This window comes from Amphiura filiformis, chromosome 13, assembly GCF_039555335.1.
Source record: "Amphiura filiformis chromosome 13, Afil_fr2py, whole genome shotgun sequence".
Classification (NCBI taxonomy): Eukaryota; Metazoa; Echinodermata; class Ophiuroidea; order Amphilepidida; family Amphiuridae; genus Amphiura; species Amphiura filiformis.
Genome location: NC_092640.1, coordinates 66,169,638 through 66,193,445, shown reverse-complemented (window position 1 = coordinate 66,193,445; position 23,808 = coordinate 66,169,638). Strand labels below are relative to the sequence as shown.

Here is a 23,808-nt window from a genome sequence, read left to right as displayed (position 1 = left end):
TGTTGTTGCATGTTGCTGATCGATCATCTTTAATGTTATATTAATTAATAGATATGTGTACGTCATACACAAAGTGCCATCATAAGTTTTTTCAAACAAAAGCATTGAAAACCAAAACTTGCCCATGTTAAAAGTGATATAGAGGGTCTCAATGCGCACGAAGCGTGTGAAAATTTTGGGTTTTGAAGAGAAAAACTTTTTTGGCCCTCCTTTCCTACCACCTAAAACTGTTTGCCCCCCCCCCTCTTTTAAGGACCAAAACTTTTTGGCCCCCCCCGCCCTTTTTACCAGCCCACCCCACCAAAGTATTTCTGAACACTCCCTTACTGCCCTAGGGTTGTTTGATGTAGATACGGAATTGGCTTCATTATTAACTAAATGCAAACTATAGATGGCGCTATTTATCCTAAATCATATTTCTTAATTTGCAAGGGGTAGGTGATCAATACTGCATTTAAAACAGATAGAATGGGTGAAACAAGCAGCAAAGAAATTTTATAAACACATTTCATCAAAAAATAAAAGAAATTGTTTGGATTAAAAGCTTGAAAAAGTAATAATCAGTAACTAAATAGCGCCACCAATTTTGTCATAAATAGATACATTTTATATCCAAAAAGCTTAAAAATATGCTGTAAAAGTGAATAATTTTGTAAAAGAGGGGAGATTTAAAGTTGAAAATTACTCAAAAGCATCTGTATACATTAACATGATATCGCTTTTACGATACCGAATGGTGACTTACCGCATTGCAAATAGGCCTACTGTTATAATTTCAATATTGGAATAATATTTAAGCTGCGGGAGATGCTTGAGACCAACACTATCTTCATGTGATGGCGGCCAACTTATTTATTACCAAATATTTGAACATCTTTGCTGAGAATCATGGACAAATTGAATTCCTTTACCATAAAAGAATGCTTTTTACAAGCTTGATAGCAGAAAATCATGATGAAATTATGCAAATGAGCCAATTAGGGCCTATTTAGCATGGTGTCCCACCATAGCTCCTCAAATGCCTATGGTCCCAGTTACCCATCTAATGGGGTAGGTACAAAAAATAACAAAACTTTACTAAGTTAAATTGCATATAATGCCGCCAACAAACTCAAAAATTAAATTAATACTGAAAACGCCTACTTAATGACTTGATTATTTTTTTTATCTTTTCCACAAGGCACCGAGATGCCATGTGCTTTTATTATTTTTTAAATCATCAAAATCAACAAAAATCACAATCAAATCACAAAATCAAAGATAAAACAAAATATCAATAACATAAAAGATACAAAATGATGCACTACATTTGTAATATACAAGAATAGACAGGCATGGCTTACAAACAAAAAAATATATAAAATAGATTAAACAGATCAAATCTCCACTTTTTATAATGAGAGGAGAGCTTATCATGCCTTTTGTTGGCCTGAGACCATTATAATCATGGTCTCAGCTTTTGGCAATAAATATTCTGTTTCTCTGGTCTTTTTAATGAAATTGACACAATTATTAATAAAATTGATAATTTTTCCTGAAATTTGCAAACAAAAAGATAATATGTAATACACAATAAAAAGATATGTAATGAATTTATCATCTTGGATACCAAATATTATATCGAAGGATGAAATAGAAAAATCATTTATCATGGGGGATCGTCTCTATTCTATTTCATAAGTCCTTCCAAATATGTTTTATTTGGTGGTAAGTGCCCTGCAAGTGTTTATGAGGGTGAAGGGCTGTATTTAGCAGCTAACGAAAAATCAAAGGAAAACTTTTCTGAACTTGATCCGGACCTTGGACTTTGTAATTCGAATTTGATGGTTTGTATTCGTGGCAACATTTTTTTGTAATTATAGTTGAACATTCATGTGTTAAATGCAAAAGTGATACATGTAGTTTGGTATCTGAACTTTGTTGTATGTACTTACACTAAGCAAGAACGTCATTTAAAAGCTTAAAACTCAAAGCTTTTTTTTTTTATTTAATACTTTCCGAGTTCCTTATTTAGTTCCATGGTTCCAGACAGGTCTTATGGTACATTTTCTGGGGAGCATAACAAACACCAAATTGGTGTCTAATGACCTTTGACATGCATGCATTCTTTTGTCGAGAGTGACATGGTCTCCCGGGCATGGTCTTCAATAAGCCCTTTCGCAAATTCAGATCATGGTGCATCATGGGTAATATTTGCCGATAAAATTGGAGATAAACACGATGAGGCTATTGTACATTTTCAATGGGGTGAACTTTGCCGTTTGCATAAAAATGTTTTGTCCTGGAATTTCGCTGACAGTTTGGTCTTCATTCCTTCACAATATTTGTATTTCACAGGAAATATTAACATATTTAGGAAAGAATAAAATATGTTTTAAAAAAATATGTTTTTGAAGGAAGTGCAAAGTTCGCCACCATTGCAAATGCACTGCAGCCTCCTCGTGTTTATCTCTTGTTGAAGAATGTGTGACGATGTCTGAGCATGCGCATGTGCAACTTTCCGAATTTGCGAAAGGGCTTATTCATGGGTGGTGTCAGGTGAGTGTCCTTGGCATTGCTTGGCAGATACTTCAGTGGTCATGAAAGGATTCAATAGATATAAAATAACCTGGCTTTGTTCGAAAGGAACTCAACAGTCTAAACGCAGGACAACCGTTCTTTTGTTCTGCTTAGTCGCTAAAAGTCGATCGATACATGTAAAAATCAGCACAATCCAGAGATACACCTTTTTGCTATGAAATTGATTTTCTCGGTCAAATATAAAGCAAAATTTTTTTTTCTTCAGTAATGTCAAATAAAAACATAGTGCTTGGATGAACATTTTTTTTAAAAATCCTGGTGTTAAAATTAAGCATCAAATTGTGTCTTTTAGTGTGATATTTTTGATTTTTATAGGCCTTTAGTTAGCCCGTGAGCTTTTTGCAGAATTCATTTTTAGCGTCTCAAACTAATATAGTTTGCTAAAGAAAGATATTTCCCACCTCTGTAAAGCACATCGTGTGGGTCTATATATTATAGTTTTGTCAGAATTTCCGCTTTGATTCCATAATTTTTGAATACCACGCGTGAAATACTAGCATTGTGGATCGATATCTCTGGGTGCCCGGCCTGGATACAGTTTTGCCAGAACTTCAATATAGCAAAGAAATTACCTAGTGTTTCGGTATAGTGCCTTTTGTTTGTGTTTGTTTGAAATTGCTTAAACCCACCGAAAGTCATAATGAAGCAGCCAAAACAATACAAGGTTAAACACGGAAGTTTATAACAACCTATTATAATGACCTAAAGGAAAAATCATTTATGGTAACAATGAGCCTTGCATTGTAAGTCATAGTTCAAATGTGTTGAGTACCCACCCCACCCCCATAGGCCTACATATAAATATTACATACCGGTACCTTATAATATTTATATAGCACGGCTATAGCTATACATTTAGAAAGTAGGTCCTATAGCGCTAAATTATGACAAATAGGCCTACACAAACCCGAACGCAAGTCTGAAGGGTGTAATGAAAATGCCAACCCGCGATGGGGGGGGGGGTCATTCAAAATTCACCTGGAGATAGGAGGGACAGAAAATTAAAATCCCCTCTAATAACACGCGAATTTTTCTAGGTTTGGACAGTGGATTTTCCCATGGACCTCATCCTACATGTAGGTAAATAAATAAACAAACAAACAAACAAACAAACAGACAAAATGGTTTTCATAATCATGGAATCCATAGCCCCTATAAATTGAAATTGCAGGCTATCACGGGAGCAAATTTCCAAAATCCACCTCATTTACCAGAATTGGGGATTTGGGCTACCAAATCGCTGGTCAGGCAATCCTGGTTTTCAATGGAAAAGGGACCTGGGTTGACAACAATTGAAATATCGATTATTTGTGCTGGTTGCTCTCGAGGTAAAGTACTAAGTTTGACATTTTCGGAGCATGGAGGGAAAAGGGTAAAATAAAAGCGGAAATTCTGACAAAACTATAATATATAGACCCACACGATGTGCTTTACAGAGGTGGGAAATATCTTTCTTTAGCAAACTATATTAGTTTGAGACGCTAAAAATGAATTCTGCAAAAAGCTCACGGGCGAACTAAAGGCCTATAAAATCAAAAATATCAAACTAAAAGACACAATTTGATGCTTAATTTTAACACCAGGATTTTAAAAAAAAATGTTCATCCAAGCACTATGTTTTTATTTGACATTACTGAAGAAAAAAAAAATTTTGCTTTATATTTGACCGAGAAAATAAATTTCATAGCAAAAAGGTGTATCTCGGAATTGTGCTGATTTTAACATGTATCGATCGACTTTTTATAGCGACTAAGCAGAACAAAAGAACGGTTGTCCTGCGTTTAGACTGTCAAGGAATACATCAACTACAAACAACTACATCCCTATATCCTGCAACAAGAACTGCTATAAGTACTCATTTGTTCCACAAACCCTAATTGACTGGAATGCCCTGCCACAATCAATATCAACAATCCAAGAAAAGAAATCATTCAAAGCAGCTGTTCAGCGCCACCTACTACAGTAACCATACCAGTGTCAAGAAAGATTTGCATGCGCATCGCACTCCAGCCCGGTTGACTCGCTGTTGAAGTGGGTGTTGGGCAGTACAAAAGACAAGACAATAATCCCAAGCTATTGACAGAAACTGCTCCTTGGAAAATGTATCAAAAAAGCTGAGTCTCCAAATGATAGCTATATAATATTACAGCCAATAGATAAATGACTAATCATTGGAGATTGATGAGTTCCGCAGTCTAATTTAGTTCATGTAGTTATTTAAGGTAATATAATTATCTGTAATTCTCGATCACGAGAGCAAACTTTGGTACACACAGATATTTGTCAAGCGTACTATGCTATACCACACGCTTACGGCCGTCGCTAAAGTCGAGGTTCGGTCGCGCAAACTGCAAAAGGTACACTAACGCAACAGTACGCAGAAGGTACATCCTCTCATGATCGAGAATTTAATATTTTCCCATATAGTTTAGTAACTGCTATTTTCGTTATAGTTTTAGTATCTTCATTTATCATATTTACGATGTAATATTGTATACGTATGTCATTACAAGACCTGGATTGAAGTTTTGCTTGTAGGACAGGACTGGTTCCTTATCGGTATAATGGCCTGATTCTCGCAGTTGGGGTTGTTCCCAGTGCCGTACTAATGCTGTTACTTTCCCATTCGGCAAGGATGACAAACAAGCATGTCCGTCCCTCACACCCAACTTGTCCGTCCCTCACAATCACTTGCTATGGTAATTTACACACACTAAAAATAATCAAAGCAACATTATATAGTTAAAATAATACTGTAAGAGGCCAAGGGACAGATTTTGAGGCAATTTGAAAAAATTCCACTAATTTCAAAATGGCGTCACATTTTGTCCGTCCCTCACACAGAAAATGTCCGTCCCTAACGTAAAGTTTATGTTCCGTTTAAAGGACCACTCAAAGTAAATTTGAGCTGTTTCTTGTATTGATATGATAGAGGCAACATTCAAATTACATATTATATGTTACAAGTGTAATTTAGACCAAAAGTTTCAAAAAAAAAAGAAAGATGTAACTATTGCCATGGTTTATCAAATCTATTGATTTCCGTCCCTCACAAGCCAAAATGCGACATTACGACAAAAGTACATGTAACACCTTTAATTCATTTGGCATAGATATTCACCTTATTAAGAGTCAAATATCCAATCAAGTTTAATTGAATGAAAATACTCCTTAACTTCTCAGTGCATCTATTTATCTATTGATTTCCGTCCCTCACGTGAGGGACGGATTCCGATCACACTCAATGCATTATACTAGTCCGAGGTTGCTCAGATTTTGGAGCCCACACTACTGCACTTGTAGACCCTCCCTCGGGTCCATGGAGAACGACTGGTAATGTAGATTACATAGCATTAAAAATCAACCCAATACATGGACCCTCCCAGTCTGTAAGCAATTTGACTTCCAGTTCCCACAAAATGCTGGGAGTTCACTTTTACGGATTTGGAGGCACGCAATCTTTCTATATACCACGTCCATGTTTTCACTACATTAACGTTTGTGTAAGCGACTAAAACAACGATATTGTATCCGACCAATCAACGCAGCTTGGCAACGCGGGGATATTTGAAAAGGCTTCCCTAGCTAAATAATGTGCAAACATTTGCAAACCGCACGCGATAATATACGCAATATGGACAATAGGCCTAAGTCCGAGTCGATTGGTTGCCTTTTATTATTGTGCGTACCATGGGTCTATCAGACGCGTGCCACTTGAGCTCAATACCTCTCAGTTGTTGACAAGCAATGACAAGTGTCCCATCCGATCTTGCGTCACATCCCGCGGCATAGCTTTGTGCTACCATATTTGAATTGAAACTGGGGGCGGGGCTTTCAGTAATTGACATCAGAATCACCGGGCTTCGTTGAAGCGAATATTTGGAAGTGAAATCTCTAACACTTCGGAACAGTCTCGGCGTGGGGAGCGGTCACTGAATTTTAGCGTTCAATATAGGAGGTGTGATCAGTGTATTGGCATCAATTTGAGCTAATTTGTGTAGAGAGAGGATTGGTTTTGAGCTGTGTATTTAGAATGGGGGGGGGTGAAGGACTATGGCATAATTGGTAGGCTATTATGTAATTATGTATCGTTCCATTATCCAGGCGGACCGAACCGAGACTGTGGGACAGTCTACTGCACTTGGAACAGCCAAATCCCAGCAAAAACAAGTGATGTCATGCCGACCGAACGAATTTCAAGTGTTTAATATAGATATTTTAAATCTCAATATTGCATGTGAGTTGAGTTGCACTTGCAGGGAGTATGCAATAGCCTAGTCCTGCCAGCAAGACTTCAGTCTTTATCTTAAACATTGACATCTACTATACTGACCTGAAGTCTTGCAGCGGTGCATAGGAATGCACTGTACGTTTAAGAAATCCTTGTTTACCTCAGAGATGTTGTAGACTCTTATCTCTTTCTCTTTCTACACAGTGTAGAAACATCACAAGGAGAATGCTGCTCAATATGATAAATCCAAATCATGAAAATTAAGAAATTTTGCAGAGCAATATTTTGACCACTTTTGCACTAAGTAAATTATACTCCCATGAAGATTGCAGGTTTTGCCAACTCAGGGAATGTTGAACCCACCCAAAAGATGAGATCAATTATTGTAGATCAATTACGGTACCTCAACTTTGGTATACATATACCTGTGCGTATGAGATTAAGACCATCAACCCATGCCCAAACCCAATTTTGATAATGCACATACCAACTTTTGTGTTGAGTGGGGGGGTTCCAATAGGGGATCAATGTGATCTCATGCACAGTCCTTGTTGTGCCTGTAAATTTTTGTATGGGGATGTGCTACACAGATTTTCAGATGAGCAGTGACCTATACTGGTACCTACTTATTGCTGTTTTTGCAACCCACACACCATTTTAAAATTGTATGTTTCTTATACAATACATTCTATATTATTATTATTTACATGTGCAGAGTTAGCGATTACAAATGGCGGAGGAGAATCAATCAGTCGGTTTGGTATTCTTCTGCAATGGCCAGAAGGTAAGAATTCAGCCCCAGCTTTAGTACAGCTGTCAAACCTATGGCTGGCCAAATCTGTCCTACAGGGTGGTTGTATAGAAGGTCATTAGTTCAAATCATCTGCCAGACATGCTCCAGAAGACATACAAATGCATAGAGTACAGTACAAATCATTTGTTAAACTGGTATTGATCAAAGTAATTTGTTTATACTCCATGCATTTGCATGTCTTCTGGTGCATGTCTGGAGGATGATTTAAACTGCTGTCCTTCCACATAAGTAGTCTATTGGTGTGTTTATAATTCAATTGCTGTTTTTCCTTTAACCTGATTAACATTGGACTAATGTGTGCCCCCATCCCAAAATGTGGAGGATACCCCGATTGACGCCCATACGCAGGGAGTAACTGTTCAGTGATCAAAATGATCATTAAGAGTGGACATCTAGATTACACACAAACATGATTTTCCGGGATCTGTTTAAAATGAGAATAAAAGTATTATTTTGAGACGTAGCCGTGTCTCTATGATATAACACGGATATAGCATTACTTTACGAGGCAGCCCCATTTAAAATAATGCTATCTCCTAAGTTATATCAAGTGATAGACATGGCTGGGTCTCAAAACATTACTTTATTGTCGAAATCAAATTACACACATCACCTGTGCTAAGTTTAGAATCCTAGCGGAACTTTGATGTTTCTAAGGTTAAAAACTTTAAAATCTTTGAAAATAGAATATATCAGAAAAGTTTTCAGGAAAAAGCAAAGATAATTTTATCAGTGATGGAAATATAGTAAAAGTTAAAATTATAAATAAAACCTTGTCTTAAAACTTTTGAATTTAAAAACAAAAAAGCTTAAAAACTGAAAGCTTATAACTTAAAGTTTATAAATTTAAAAACAAAAAAGCTTAAAAACTGAAAGCTTATAACTTAAAGTTTATAAATTTAAACTTGAAACTTTTAAGCCTTCATCCAAAGCAGTAAGCATTTATAAAATACTTTTATTATATTATTTTGCTGGACATACAAATCAAATGATTGTTGAATTCTTATTTTTTATAATAGATTGTTGAAAACCATGTGGATACAGAGATGAGTCTGGCAGTATATCTGCGTTCTAAGTGTAAGTATCGAGACCAGGGGCGTAGCCAGATGAGGTGTAGGGTATAAGCAGGTGGTGAATGACGTGCATTCTCTAAATTCAGTAAATTTCCATCGTCAACCATGTAATTGAATGGGATTATTTTGAAAGTTTAAAACGCTTGAAATATCAAAAAAGAATAGGCATATGTTGATAAATAATATAAATATAAGTTAAAACCATTGGGGTTCGATAATGAACCCCACAAAATTAACCAGTATATGGAAAATGCCATACGGCCGGGCGGTTTCACAAGTTGCCGGCTCTATCATGCCACTTGCCGCCTGGGTATAAGCAGCCTTCAAATGACAATTTTAACAAAAAGGCCTGCCTGAAAGGAGCAATTTTGGACATAAGCAAGTCCAACTAGTAGTTGTGTTGTGCCTAAAAAAGGCCACCATTGACCAAAAAAACTCCCTCTTTTGATGGTGTTGCCCATAATTGTACACAGGGAAAGAAGAATTATACATCGCACACTAGCACAATTAAACATGAAATTACAAATGAAAACATGACATATGTATAGAGTAAAAACTCTTGACATACCTGCCTGTCTTGGGGACTTCATACACTGGTTGTAATGTGATGTTTGTACTGCTTACCCTGACTGCTTAAAAGTACCAGACTTGAATCCTGTTCATCAGGGACAATCTGTGTAGCTCAGTGGTTAGAACACTCGCCCCGCAAGCGAGAGGTCTGGCAAATTACTCTGGGCAGGGGGCTAGCTAAGAAGCTACCAACATGCTACCCTCTCCAGATTCTCATGGGACAAGCTGGGATTTTTGCAGAATGAATTGATGCAAGTTGTAATTTTTGTACACTTTAATTTGTTGAAATCAACAAAAGAATACACAAATCACAGAAATCACTAAAACACAGAAGCATCCAAAGCTGATAGAGCCTGGATAACTCATATTAATTCAGCTGAATATGCTGGACATATTTTTGTTTCGGTCCCTTTTGTGTGATTATATCTGAAAACTTTTTTTCCATTTTTCCTGCTTCTACAATGTATGCAACCTATTTCTTTTGCATGCAATTTGACTTTTTTCCACATGCAAATCATTGAGTTGTGCTAATTATTTAGTTGTTTTACAGTTTCTTATTTCTTTTTTATTTGCAGTAAGAATGACTGGGTGCAAGATTGGATGTGGAACAGGTGCCTGTGGTGCCTGTACTGTGATGGTATCATCTGTAGATGCTGATACAAAGAAAATAAGGTAGGCAAATTACAACCAAATGTTAAATGTTATTAAAAAGCTTGAAAAATTTCAAAAAAAAACAACTTTTTTGTGTTTGCTGGGTTTTGTTGTTAAATAAATAACTCCATCAACATTATGACCTTTTCTACTTGGATCATATTAAACACATCAAAAGAAAAAGTCCCCCTCTGAACATGTCGTCATAACATTGTAAGGTTTCGTTTTGTACCAATAAAACTAACTTTGAAATAATTATATGACTGTTTACTAAGTGCTGTGTGAAAATGATAGATTTCCATGACTTCAGGGCTGAATGAGCCTAAATTGAAGGCAAAAACTGCCCTTTTCAAAAGTCACAAAGTAGGCCTATATGCTTGTCACAAAAGTTGATTCATGGCTTGTTACTAATGGAAAACCCCATGTGTTTGAGTGCAGTTTAAAATCCTCACCAAGTGAACATTTACTGTAATGTGTATCGATTCTTGATCATTCAGCCATACAAATCCCATTGGTGCAGAGTTCAGCACAGTGAGTTGTAAGATGGCCAGTTCCATTCCTTGTCCCAATACGCCTTGCAGTTAACAAGCATAGGCCTACTTTGTGACTTTTGGAAAGGGCAGTTTTTGTCTTCAATTTGGGTTCATTCAGCCATGAAGTCATGGATATCTTTCATTTTCACAAAACACTTAGTAAACAATCATATAATTATTTCTAAGTAAGTTTTTATTGGTACAAAGTTTTACTTTACGATGTTATGACGAAATTTTCAGAGGGGGACTTATTTCTTTTGATGTGTTTATATGTTTCTTGTACTTAACTGATGGAGCTAGGACCCATGTTGATCCTTCTATTGACTGCTTCGCTGTATAAATATACTCTCATTACACATTTTATAGAGAAACTTAACAATATAGCTTGTTCATTGTGAATGGATTGGTGATTGGGGACACTTGTGTTTAGAGGTTGTCAATTGGTGACCAGAGGTATACACATATACCTTTTTTTATTGTGTGTAGCCTACATGTTATGTATGCTAAATTTTATATGCTAAATTTCATTTTGCAGTCACATAGCCATCAATGCTTGCTTGTATCCTGTGTGCGCTGTGCACGGTAAAGCAGTGACTACTGTAGAAGGTATAGGAAGCACTGAGACCAAACTTCATGCTATACAGGTATGTAGCTATGTCCTGTAACTAGAGGAAAACCTGGCCTAGCTCAGACCGCCATGCAGTCTCCTTCCTTTTACATACTGCCCCATGCACACGATTTTGTGCAACTTATCAACTACCTATGGTAGCAGTGCAGTTTTGTCCCCATATTACTTTCCAACATACCTGACTCACCCACTATATAACAGCAGAAGAGTCCAAGCACTCTCGTTGGACTCTTTTGGTGATCGCAAGCCATTTGGAAAAGGGTTGCAAGCAAAACTCTTACGAAATAATATCATGAAGCTCAAGCATTATAAGCATAAACATCAACAGAGCAACCATATCGCGTTTTCAAAAGCAGCATCTTGTATCTGAATTTATTTTTCTTGCACTGTGTGCGATTTAGCAGTAAGCACAAAATTGCACACTGTTGGTGATTTGTTTGTATTTGTAAGTTTAGTAACTGGATGATTCAAACTTTGGTCTTGCCCATCCTATACCCCTGTGGGTATACCACTATAGGTTGTGGGTTGCGACAAATTAGGCAAAAAAGTTTGGGAACTGCTGCCTTAATATAATGTTATATTTGTATCCACCTCTTGTTTTCAGGAAAGGCTTGCTAAGGCCCATGGTTCCCAGTGTGGATTCTGTAGCCCAGGTATGGTAATGTCCATGTACACATTACTAAGAAACAACCCGAAACCAACCAGTGATGAAATACTGCGCAATATGGAGGGAAACCTGTGCAGATGTACTGGCTATAGACCAATCCTTGATGCCTTTAATACATTTACTGAGGTACAGTTCTCCATATGACTACTATATTTAGTTAGGACATGTATGAAGCTGTGTTCACTGGGAAGGCCCAACGCAGAAACAACATATATTGCTGAAGCTGTGAGTTTGAGTGGTGGGCTCCAGCTTTGAATCTTTTACCTTTAATGGTTGGCTCCAGAAGTGAGCAGTGGAAATCTATCGACACCATATAGCTACAACCCTGGTACACTTTGTACATACCTTTGTTTCATAACCACTAAGGTATAGGACATTTTTTTTTAGCTATAGCCATCTCTCCAGAAGTTTTTAATTATATTTGTACTTGCTCAAGTATCATTTTGTGCAAATTTTATTACGCAATTTGTTGCCGTTCTTTTTTTATGAGTGTTTATAACGGCATAAAACGAGGCTATAGCACCCTTTCAGGCTTGTCTAATATTAATCTCCATAGACTTTATATGTAAAATGAAAATGTTCATAAAAAAGAATGGCAACAAATTGTGTAATAAAAATTTGGTTCTGTTTATTTCAGGATGGCTGTGCCATGGGTGAGGAGTGTTGCAGAAATAGGAAACCCAGTGATGTACCTGTAGAAAATGTGGTAAACAGATTTACTTATTCTTCCAAAACATGGGGAGTCTAACTTTATTTATGGTGCTAGAAAATTATGACATTGAGAATCACATGAAGCAAATCATTATAGGTGCAGTAAAGTTTTGTGCCTGAGTTCACAGGGAAGAGTGTCGAAGTGTTCACAGGGGGGGGGGGATGCACCAAGTTGGGGGAAATGCACCTAGTTGGGAGAAAAATTAACACAAACCCTTATGGTAATAGCTGGAAATGCACCTAATCTTGGGAAGGAGAAGATGGATGCAATAGATAATATCAGTACTGTTAAAAGTAGTTAATAATGAAAAATAAATCTTTAAAAAAAAATTTTTGTTCCAAGCACTTTTGAGCAGTTTGGGAAATCATGAAATTTTACCCCCCTTTTGAAAACCGGAGCGCGACACTGATTCAAAGTGTTTGGGCTCCACAGTATAACATGGTGGACCATCAATGTTAAAACCTGTAACCTAGTGATTATGAAGGGAAGTCCACACTATTATATATATGCAGTGGTAGCACTATGGAGAAGGAGGGTCAAGGGGAGGCATACCCTCCCAAATATTTTTGCCCCCCCGGTTGTCCTGCAGTAAAACTCAAAAATTACCAAAATGTCCACTTTATGTAGGGTGCACACCAGTAAATAGCCCCCATTGACTTTGTGTACAAACAGAGTCCGGGAAAACATCATTTTCTTGACTCCATGCAGAGCAACTCAGTTCTTCAAAACTTACCCTTTCTGCAAGACAAAGGTCAGGACATCCATTGTAGAAATTATATACGGAGTCCAGCATTTTTTCACAGAAAATTGCAGACTAGAACACCCTATAGCCCATACAGCTTACACCACCTCACAAATAGCTTGGTGTTTCTGAAATGTAACACATTTTGAAAGTTTAGCCAAATTGTCATAAAAAGTCGGATCCTGCTCATTTTTCACAGACAATCTATTTCCCAGGCCTAAATGAGGATTAAATATGAATCGGGGCCTAATAGTTGGGTTTTAAGCCTTTTCTAATGTATTAAATTAAATTGTGTTCATGTGTTGCACGTTTCCTCGTTTGAAACACTGATTTTGTCCTCCCAGGGTGTAGTAGACTTGTATTTACTGGTGTGCACTCTGCAGCATTTTTGTGCAATATGCCCCCCCTTGACCAAATTCCTGGCGCCGCCACTGTATACATGTATGTATTGCATATCAACATTTCTGTGTTTCATTTGATTTCAGTGTACAGAGTTATATCGCACCAGTGATCTCTTGGAATGCCAGTATGACCCGTCACAAGATGTCATATTTCCTCCAGAACTTATGGTAAAGTATATAACCAGGGTTGCATCTAACACATACCCCAGGTGCACCATTAATTGGCGTGTGACTTTGCTGTTTGGCTGATAAAATTTCAAAAATACCTACCTGTCTGGCAGGTATCAACTACATAAGCAACTAATTAATGATCAGAATGTTATAGATGAGTTGAGATGAGTCTTTTCCAGGCAGTATGCGCATGCATCATCATAATTTCCATTGTTTTTTGCCTGGCAGTATGCGCGTGCATCATATTTTGTTCAGGGCCTGTGGTTATAAATCTCCCGCCACATAACAATAAGGCTATTGAACAGTGTAGTGATTGTATGAAGTTCGCTCAAGTATATCGATATACCAGTCCCTTGCCTTGTTGATAAACATTGAGGTCAACTCATCTATAGGCTGCAAATTTGTAGAATTGATGGCCCAACTGACAACAGGCTTCTCTACCCTGCGGCATATACATGTATGTGCTGCGATTCCTCTGAAGATGCTTGCACAAAACAGGCACCCCTATTTTGCCCTGTTTCCAGACATTGGGGCAGAGCCTCGCAACCTAGCTCAACATGTCATCATGACTAATTAGACCTATAGCCACCCTGTATCCTACAACATCCTAGGGTGGGTATCTCCTTCAGTGTGGGGGCACAACAAATATGGTTCCTGATCTGATCTAATCTAATCTCACCTCATCTCATTTCATCTAATCTAAACCAACCTCCCCCCTCAGGCATTATAATACATATTATATTTGGAGTAACCTTTATTTTGTGTACAGGTATTATTATTAACTGAAGGGCTCACTGAATACACACAATACAGTAATTAGGAAGAGAATAATAATGCTTAGGCCGAGTAAAAAAAAAAAAGAAACATGTTTAGCATCCCCTCTCGCTTCCTATTTGAAGATTCTTAAATTATTTTTTTATTTTCTAAAATTTCAGTTATTATTAATGAAGTTTGAGAAGTTCTATAGCCTTCTATAACCTTGCAAATGTATAAGAAGCACTTCAGTAAAGTTTTGTGATCAGTAGAGGGGCATAACATACCAGAAAAACAAAATAAAAAGGCCTTCTCCTTTTTTTTCTTGGTATCGTAAGCGTATGCAAATCACGGACCAAATAGGGTTTTCGCCATTTTCAAAAAAAAAAAAAGCTCCTCCTCCTTCCTTATTTTTCAAAAGCTGGACGCTAAACATGTATTTTTTTTTTTTTTTCTTTAATTCTGTTACCTATTTTGGACAGTGGTGGAGGTCCAATGCTCTTTAACATTCATGTAATATGAAATCTATTACAGGGTTAATGTTTTTTCTTGTTGTGTGTTTTGTTACTCAGACTTCAGTGGAACAATTTCAGAAGACAGTTGAGTTTAGGAGTGAGCAACAGACATGGATATCAGTTTCCAATCTGGATGAGCTGCTGCAACTCAAAGCCAAGTATCCTACAGCTCATATTATAGCAGGGAATACTAATCTAGGTAAAGAAAATATATGTACATCCCAATGTGTAAAATAGCGCCAGTCCGTGCGTCCGAGACTGGCTTTCTTTGTCATTTTCCAAACCAGCCCGTCTGCCGGACACTCTGAAATATTCCCACTTTAAAGTAATAGTGGCCTTTATTAGGCCACAATTTTTATCTTGGCCTATTTTAGCATTAACGTACACTGCTGATAACTAGACACTAAGACTAGTGCCCGAGCAGCAATACATCAATACTAAAGAAATAGTGTACAGGAATTACTTTCAGGAAGGACAGTTTACTTTAAGGACTAGCCCGTCCTGCGGATTATTAGGTGTGTTTTTGTCGAGTTTTACACACTGGTACATCCATATCAAAAGGATACACTTGTTGGCTGCTGCATGTGTCTCTTTTTAGGAATAGACACCAGACTCATCTCAAGTCACTTCAACTTAATCATCCCTGAGTTTAGGAATGTTCTCTGTATTGAAATGAGTCTGGTATTTATTCCTAGCTATTGTGTAAAGAAACGCATATGTAGCAGCCGACAGAATGAATGGACACATAATGGTAGAACAACTGCAGCTCACTAGCTGCAATGTACCTTGTAAAAGGGAAAATGCTGTATTTATTTATAGCCCCAAGCAGCTACTACAAAAAATACAAATTGGCAATTAAAAAAAAAGTGAACCAGTTACTTGGTGAAGTGTTATATACTAAATACCTAAGGGGAGCAACATTCACATAACATAAAAAACTGTGCTTTTTTTCAACAGGAATAAGCAAACTATATGATGAAATTGTATCAGTTTTGCTGTCGAGCCATGATTAATATTCACATATTCAAATAAGATTGAGTACAATTTGAATATATTTTCAAATTCATGTCAAAATATTTTAGTTAGTTTCTCAATTAATTCTGTGTTGAATGACTGTTTCAACTTAAGTTGTTATTCAAATTTCTGTATTTCTTTTGTTTTTCCTTTGTTTTCCTTAGGAGTGACCAAAGATTTCCGACCACATCAAGACGTTGTGTTGCACACATCAAACATTAAAGAACTCAAAGTAATGGAAGCAAATGACCTAGGGTTAAAGGTCGGCGCTATGGTTACCATGGATGAACTGCAGAGTTTTGTGAAGACACAGATAGCATCTCTGACAGGTATGTTGTACATTTCTTTGCATATCTACAAAAATAACCTTTTGCAATGCTTTAATATTGTAAATATTTTTTCATTGTCATCAGGAACATTTTGCAGTGTGTATCATTTAAAAAAAAGTAATTGAGGTGATTTTTTTAAATCATAAAAGGGATATAGAAAAAAATATACATGTACACCTTAATTGTTGATTGTTTGCTCCATGTTGTCTAAGCTGGCCTACCAGGAAAGAACTGTTTAGGGTGGCACACTACCCCCTGCTCCCATGGGTGTCAATTCTGGGAGCGTGGCTCGAGAAAGTGGAGAATTTGGGAAGCTCGATCATTCCCAGGAAATGTTGGTGTTTGGAGGGACAAAATTCTGGTATTTGGAGGGAAATTGTGTCTTTATTGTATATAAAAACATGCTATAAATTGTGGGAAAGTTAGCTTGCTTCCCGGGAAATTAACATTTTTTCGAGCCCTGTCTGGCAGACACAGGGATATGTCCCCTCCATTTTTTTTCTAAATAACCCAATTTAATCTTCTTTTTGGCCACTTCTTGACAATTCAGGCCAAATGCCCACCCCAAACTTTTTGAGATGGATTTATGCTACTGCCTGCTCCAACCTAATATGCAAGTGGATTTTTATTCATAAACAAAATATGCAAATGTCAAATCAATTAAATCTTGCATGCATCTTTATAGCAATATTTGCTTTTCAGCAGTCTCAGTTTGAGTTGAAAGTGAGAATATTGTTTTGTTTTACTTTTTTAATAAATCTTTTCAGAGCCCCAAACAAGAATACTAGCTGCCATTGATACCATGCTGAACAGATATGCTGGACAACAGATCAGAAATGTTGCGGTAAGGCAATATTTTTTTTTTATTACAATTTTGTCTTCATATTAATGACAAATTTAGCATTTCAGGGTATAGGTGCAGGATAATCATATCACGATCTGATCCACTCAGATCAAAGTCAGAAATTTCGAAAATTTGTTATTACTATCCTTAACTTGCTCAATATACCTACCCAAGTCATTGATGACTTAAGTTCTAAAGTTATAAACTGTTTATGTCTATTTTCTTCATATTGTGCCCCTATCATGAAATATTATATCTCAGGAACATAATGGAATTTTCTCATGTAACCTAGTAAATGAGCGCAAAATTTAATTGAAAGAATGGAACATATGATGTTGCATAACCAAATGCCTGATTTGCACACATCTCTGTACATTTTATGTACATTACTGTAATTTTATTCAACATAGGTTTGTGCCTCAAAAAACATTTCAACCTTGTATTTTTGAATATTGAAATTTCACTAATTTTAGTTTTCTTTACTCTATTTGCACAAGCTAAAAGAAGTATTTGAAAAATGTGAAAATTAATTTAGTGCAAACAACCCCACTTTAACCTATCTTTGTTCTGTTATTTTATTTTAACTGCAGACTTTGGGAGGTCATATTATGATAGGAGCAACAGATATCTCTGCAATCTTATTGGCTGTTGGGTGTCATGTGACTGTTGCAAAAGCTGGAGGTAAGAAGTTCCTTCTGTGAACTTTAGGGTAGATGCTGTAATGTTGGTCGAAGCAGCCAAAAAATTGATTTTCATTGTCTAAATCAGTATATTACCCAAAGACCGAGAAAGGAGAGACGGGAAAAATATCACATTTTGCCACACATCAGCCCTCCGCTAGGATCAGGCATTTATTTTGCTAATTGCAAAAATCCTTTACATATAATAATAAAGACAACAACAATTTACCGTATATAAAAAGCAAAATTGGCTAAGGCTTCAGCAAGCGTTAAGCATACAAAAAGATGCAAATATGGGAAAATAGATAATATATGGAATACGGTAAATAAAAAGCAACGGAACTGTGTGATGCTACATGAGGCCAATAGCCTTCAGATGAGGTACCTAAAAGGAGCACATAATATGATTTGAATAGGGTGAATTACTTGTAGCTTTGTAGGAAAATAACCTATATATTTGAAAAGATAATCATTATTGATTAATTACTATTTCTTAATACTTTACAAGCAAGGGCGCCTTATAAGGCTATAAGTATTCTTTAAGTACTTTTGCTGATGACACATCAGGATATTGGTCTAATTAATAAAGGAACAAGGGCAAAATGTGAAAAAAAAAAAAAAAAAAAAAAAAAAGTCATTTTAATGGACGCGACCATTCTCGGCATGGGTAAACTGGTTTCTTCAAGACGAGCATTCAGAAACATTATTATTAAAAAATAACACTTTAATGTTTTGCAAAAGTTTATTCTACAAATCATATACTTTGAAAACTTGCTTAATACATGTATATTGTTGCTTATGAGTTATGTACTTTTTGCAAAAGTGTTGTTGTTTCAGCCCTCTTTACAACATAACTCAAGAACCACAGGACCTACAAAAGTGTATCTGTGATATTTGAATTCTTCTACATACTCGCTATGAATTGAGCAATGCAATTTTTGCCAAAGCTCACTACCATTCGCAAGATTTTAAGATAGTGTATAGCCTTAATCAGTGTCAACAAAGATCAAATGCACATCATTGATTCTATTCCGCAAGTAGGGCAAAGAAGAAAAATTTTGTCAGTGCATTGGGCTCATTAACATACATACATTAATGAGCTAAACAAGTTTAACAAGATGGTTGGCTTGAAACCGACCGATCGTGGCACGGTTTGTAAAACCATCAAGATAAAACTGACAGTGCCAATGGCCATGAGTGCTTGCTTCGCTCGCAAAAAGTGGTGCGAAATATAAATGATCAATGCAGAAATTTAGTTGATATTATTGGCAGTATAAAGCGGCTGAGGAGATTAACTCAGTCGCTTTATACTGCCAACTGCCAGATTAGCTGGCCATTGTGTAAAACCGTCTTGAACAAGACTATATAATAATAATTCCAATATAATGCAATAACAACAGAAACAGTCTGTAACAGAACATTTTTCTGTTCTATCATATAAACGATACCTTATAATTTGTTTTTCTTTTAAATAGGCAAAGAAAGGCAGATAGCTTTGGACCAAACATTCCATCAGAAAACAGTAGCTAGTGCTATAGACCCAGAGGAAGTTCTTATTAGTGTAGAGATACCCTATAGTACCCAGGTATGAGCTACATATATAATATATATTATAAACCCTTAAACAATTTGTCATATTTTACCAACGTTTTAGATGACTGAAGGTAACTCATTCAATCAAATTCTATCAACTATACTCTGATCAGCTCCGCGAGGTGGGACTCATAACATCTTGGATTGCTGGCATATCCACTGCACTTCTGGGCCCAACACCTACTCAAACTGGGCTTTTTGTATTGTATGATTAAACACACACTTTTGTGAATTTATGAAAGACTTACTCGACTCACGCAGTAACAAAAAACGACTATTTCTCACCTATTACGAACCGATCATAGTATATATCATATATTGAAAAGTTCAGATGCAAAAGGAATATGTGACACGATCAAGGGAAATGAGTCGGATGTCGCTAATATTGATTTTGAGATATTGGCAAAGAAAGTGTTTAAATTCTTTTGTTTTATATTGTTTTCAGGGATTGATCAAGTGACGTAACTTTGCAAAGAAAAGTCGTATCAACATGGGGTTTTCAGTTTTTGAAAGCTCTAAATGTCCTCTTTAGAAACAAATGTAAAACTCATTTTCGACCAGGGTCGACATGTGACTCATTCCCCTTGATCATGTCACATATACTGTATTCGCTCTAATTAACACCCCCGGCGCGTTGCAATTTCCAATGGGGGCATTAAGTAAAGGTCTTTTTTACAATGATGATTATTTTCCATTAAAAACGTCACCAATACCGTCTGGCACTGCTCCAGCCTGCTCCGGTTCTCCACAAAAATGAGGAATTACTACAAATACTGTAAACACTGTACAATTGATAACAATGGATATTGTGAATTTGGCGATCACATGTTTGAAACTATGCATACTGTATGGTATTTTCAGTATTTATATGAAGAAAAATGGTAGATGCATTTATTAAAGAAGGCTTTTCACCAATACGGTAGCCAGTTTTCTGAATATGAGATATTAGCATGTATATCTGGTAAAGGTATCCGTAAAGCCAGCATTATAGGACTTATCTCTAAATTTTTAAATGGCGTTTATCTTGATTTGCTTCTGAAATCTCTATTTGTACCCTGTATATTTTCTTCCATGTTGTGTCGCATTTAGCCTGGTTTTACTTTTATTTGTCCTTCAGGATCAGTATGTAACAGCCTACAAACTAACACCAAGAAGACAGCAGTCAGACTCTGCCATTCTGAATGCGGTCTACAATGTGACATTTGAAGGGACCAGTGCAGTTGTCAAGACGGCTGCCTTCGTCTACATTGGATTGTGTGCAAACAATGTGCCTGTGTTTGCAAAGAATACTACCATGAAAACAGTTGACAAGTAAGGAAATATGATACTATTCAGCCTTTGCACGGTCATCCCAAAACAAGGTTCTACCCACAAAGTGTGCATTGCGCAGTGATTTATAGTGCGCTACGCACAGGCACAATGCCTTGACGTTGATCCACAAGGCTCAGCACACTTTACAGGTTGTCGCTGAGCACTATGGCCCCACATCATTCCATAAACCATAACAACAATTCAGGGACTTTGCTGCCACAAGATCGCACACCCTAGACCAGGCTTCCTCAAATAGATTTGTTGAAGCACCACATGAATAAAAGAAAACTGCAAAGCGCCACTTAATGGCTGCGAAGTCGCGGGGAGGGGGGGGGGACATCAGAGGGGGTGTCCCCCCTCTGAAGCTATCGATTTTTTGAAATTTGAGGTGCAAATGACGCCATTTGCTGCAACATTTTGTACTATTTTAGCCTGTCGTTACAAGGATAACATGGGAATCGCATTGTTTAATGTTGAAATATAGAATATTGGAGATATTCCTGCAATTTTTATAATTTTTTCTTTAATCTAAAAGGCACCGCGCGACACTCGGGAAGCCACGGTGCGCCACATGTGGCGCGCGCGCCGCTATTTGCGGACCCCTGCCCTAGACATTCCACAAATAACCTTCGCAACCAGGATCATGAGCTCCTTGAGTTTCCACGAGAGCATACTAGCTAGGCACCGCCAGAGTTCAAACCCGCAATCTCTCGTACCATAGTTGAACCCCTTATCGATTGAGCTAACTTGACTGCTTTATTATTGCCTGTACACTTGTCAATGCAAACCTTGGACCTTGCAGAGAACAATGATATTGCTAAGAATTGTGTCCACCTTAAGGAGACCCAATATCTAGCATGTGTGGACACAATAACAAGAGAAAGTATTGAGATAATCTTGGAAATTAATTTCTGTTCAGTAGCTTAAGTAAGTCTATAAAGTAAGAATAAGTTTATTTTCAACAATGAACGGTTTCATCATGTTTTCTCTTTCAGAGAGTGGGACAATGCTCTTCTTGAGAACACCACATCATCTTTAGCAGAAGAATTGACCTCTGACCTCGACATCACAAACTCTCCATCAGCCAAGTATACACATTCTTTGGTCGTTGCAAGTTTCTTCAAATTCTACATAGAAGTGCTGAAACAACTGAAAGAGAAAGGGGCAAGTGAAGAGTTCAGTTACGAAACACTTATCCAATTTGTGTGCATTTTAATATATTTATATATTCTTATTTTATTATTTTTTGTAACATAAGACCTTGCTTTGTTGTAAATCTAAGAGGAGCGCTACTCTCAATTCCAGAAAAATGGATAAGGGAGTAATAGGGTAAATATATTAGTAAAAGCTCATTACCATTCAAAGAAACATGAATACTAAAATATGAATGCATTTTTTAAACATTGTGTTATTAGGCATTAAAAGATTTGAGCTCAGGGTTGTAGCCATGGTGGTTGGCGCTGGTCGGCAGTAACCAGTACTCAGCCTGACCGACTAGCACTCGAGGGAATTATAGGTCTTGCCAACCAGCACTAAAATGACAAATTGTCCTCAAAACAGCTGTCAAATCATGTCATTACTGTCAAGTAATTGGCATTCTGGTTCAGTTTTCTCTTAATTTTAGCCGGCACTAAAATTTGTCTAGCTACAACCCTGTTTGACCTGTGTTGCAGGTGAAAAAAAAATCAAATTTAAACACTGTCAAATATCCAGAATAATATAATGCTGAACAAATTATTTTGTTATTGTTTACAGATACACTGTCATAATTTACCCACGTCAGTTGGCAGTATTGTGTCTGAATTCCCAAGGACTACTCCATGTGGTACTGCTGTGTTTGAGGTAAGGGAATTATAGTTGTGGTTTTTTTGGCAAGTTCTTCAGCTCTCTGCTGATTTGGGGCTGTTTACAGCGTAAACATGGAAATGGGGTTCTGATTGGCTACTTGAATCATATGTCATCATCACATCAGCACCTCTTTCGCTGTTCAAGCTGCATAGCATCCAAGGAACCAGACGTGACCTAATTATTTTTACATGATAATTGGGAAGAGCAGTCCAACACGCCTGAAGGATCTTGCCGCATACTACAGTCTGGTTTTATATAGTGCCACAGTAGACTGATTACACCCATAGTTTATTAAACCTGTTGTTGACAAACATTTTTTTTTGTGATAGACTTCTAAAAAAAAAAAGATAAAAGTTTGGAACTGATTCCATGCAATTGAGGCATAGTTATCCTAACTTGCATCTGAAAGTTAATTGAAATGTATTTCAAAACATTTGGTGTATGAGCATGCATATTTTAATGACCATTTAAAGGTTGTGGGCATGTTATCCTCTGACTGTTCCCAACACATTAGGCCAAAAAAAAAATTGTTTATGAAAAAGTTGGGTCGGTAGGTCGATTTTTTTTTTTTTTTTTTAATTTGAAGACTGGTAAATAAGTCAAAACACACAGCACTTTACTGGTTTAACTCTTGAGATGGTTCTGCATGTTATACTGTTCATTTTCTTTACATTTTCTTTCTTTAAATTTATACTAACCACTGTTTTATACGATGTCCCATCGATGCCAAAAAAAAAAAATTAAAAAAAAAATTTCCAAAAAAAAAAAAAAAAAAAAAAAATAAATAAAAAAAATAAATAAAAAAAATAAAATAAAATAAAAAAATAATAAAAAGACACGGTCGGGACCAGGGTACACGGTCGGTTGGACGTGGACAAACAAACAATTTTTTTTTTGCCTTACGGTGTTCAAATAGACCCCAATAGAAATAAGCTTCAATAGAGGTTTTCTTGGGGCATTCAGGGTTATCAAAACAGGAACAAATCAAATCAAATCAAAGTAGAACAAAATTGTCAACTTGTGTATGAATAGAAGTACAAAAACTAGTAGAAGTACAATATAATATTTGCTTTGACATTCTGTGTCTGATACAGAAATTAATGTGCCTAGGGGAAAAATATGATTTTACACTGCCATAAAAGCAATAA

At 36.7% G+C, this 23,808-nt stretch overlaps 1 protein-coding gene across 1 annotated transcript in view; it reads left to right on the top strand.

Annotated features, from left to right (window-relative positions):
• Nucleotides 1–1,739: 1,739 nt before the first annotated feature.
• Nucleotides 1,740–23,808, top strand: part of LOC140168668 (xanthine dehydrogenase/oxidase-like) — a 47,209-nt gene continuing 25,140 nt past the window's right edge. The window contains 16 exon segments of the mRNA XM_072192081.1: nucleotides 1,740–1,826; nucleotides 7,527–7,595; nucleotides 8,645–8,702; nucleotides 9,844–9,940; nucleotides 10,988–11,096; nucleotides 11,685–11,873; nucleotides 12,385–12,453; nucleotides 13,687–13,770; nucleotides 15,099–15,240; nucleotides 16,220–16,384; nucleotides 17,152–17,228; nucleotides 17,819–17,909; nucleotides 19,384–19,493; nucleotides 20,619–20,812; nucleotides 21,808–21,976; nucleotides 22,568–22,654. Of these exon segments, the coding sequence (XP_072048182.1) occupies nucleotides 7,542–7,595; nucleotides 8,645–8,702; nucleotides 9,844–9,940; nucleotides 10,988–11,096; nucleotides 11,685–11,873; nucleotides 12,385–12,453; nucleotides 13,687–13,770; nucleotides 15,099–15,240; nucleotides 16,220–16,384; nucleotides 17,152–17,228; nucleotides 17,819–17,909; nucleotides 19,384–19,493; nucleotides 20,619–20,812; nucleotides 21,808–21,976; nucleotides 22,568–22,654 (1,695 nt within the window). The 5' untranslated portion in view covers nucleotides 1,740–1,826; nucleotides 7,527–7,541.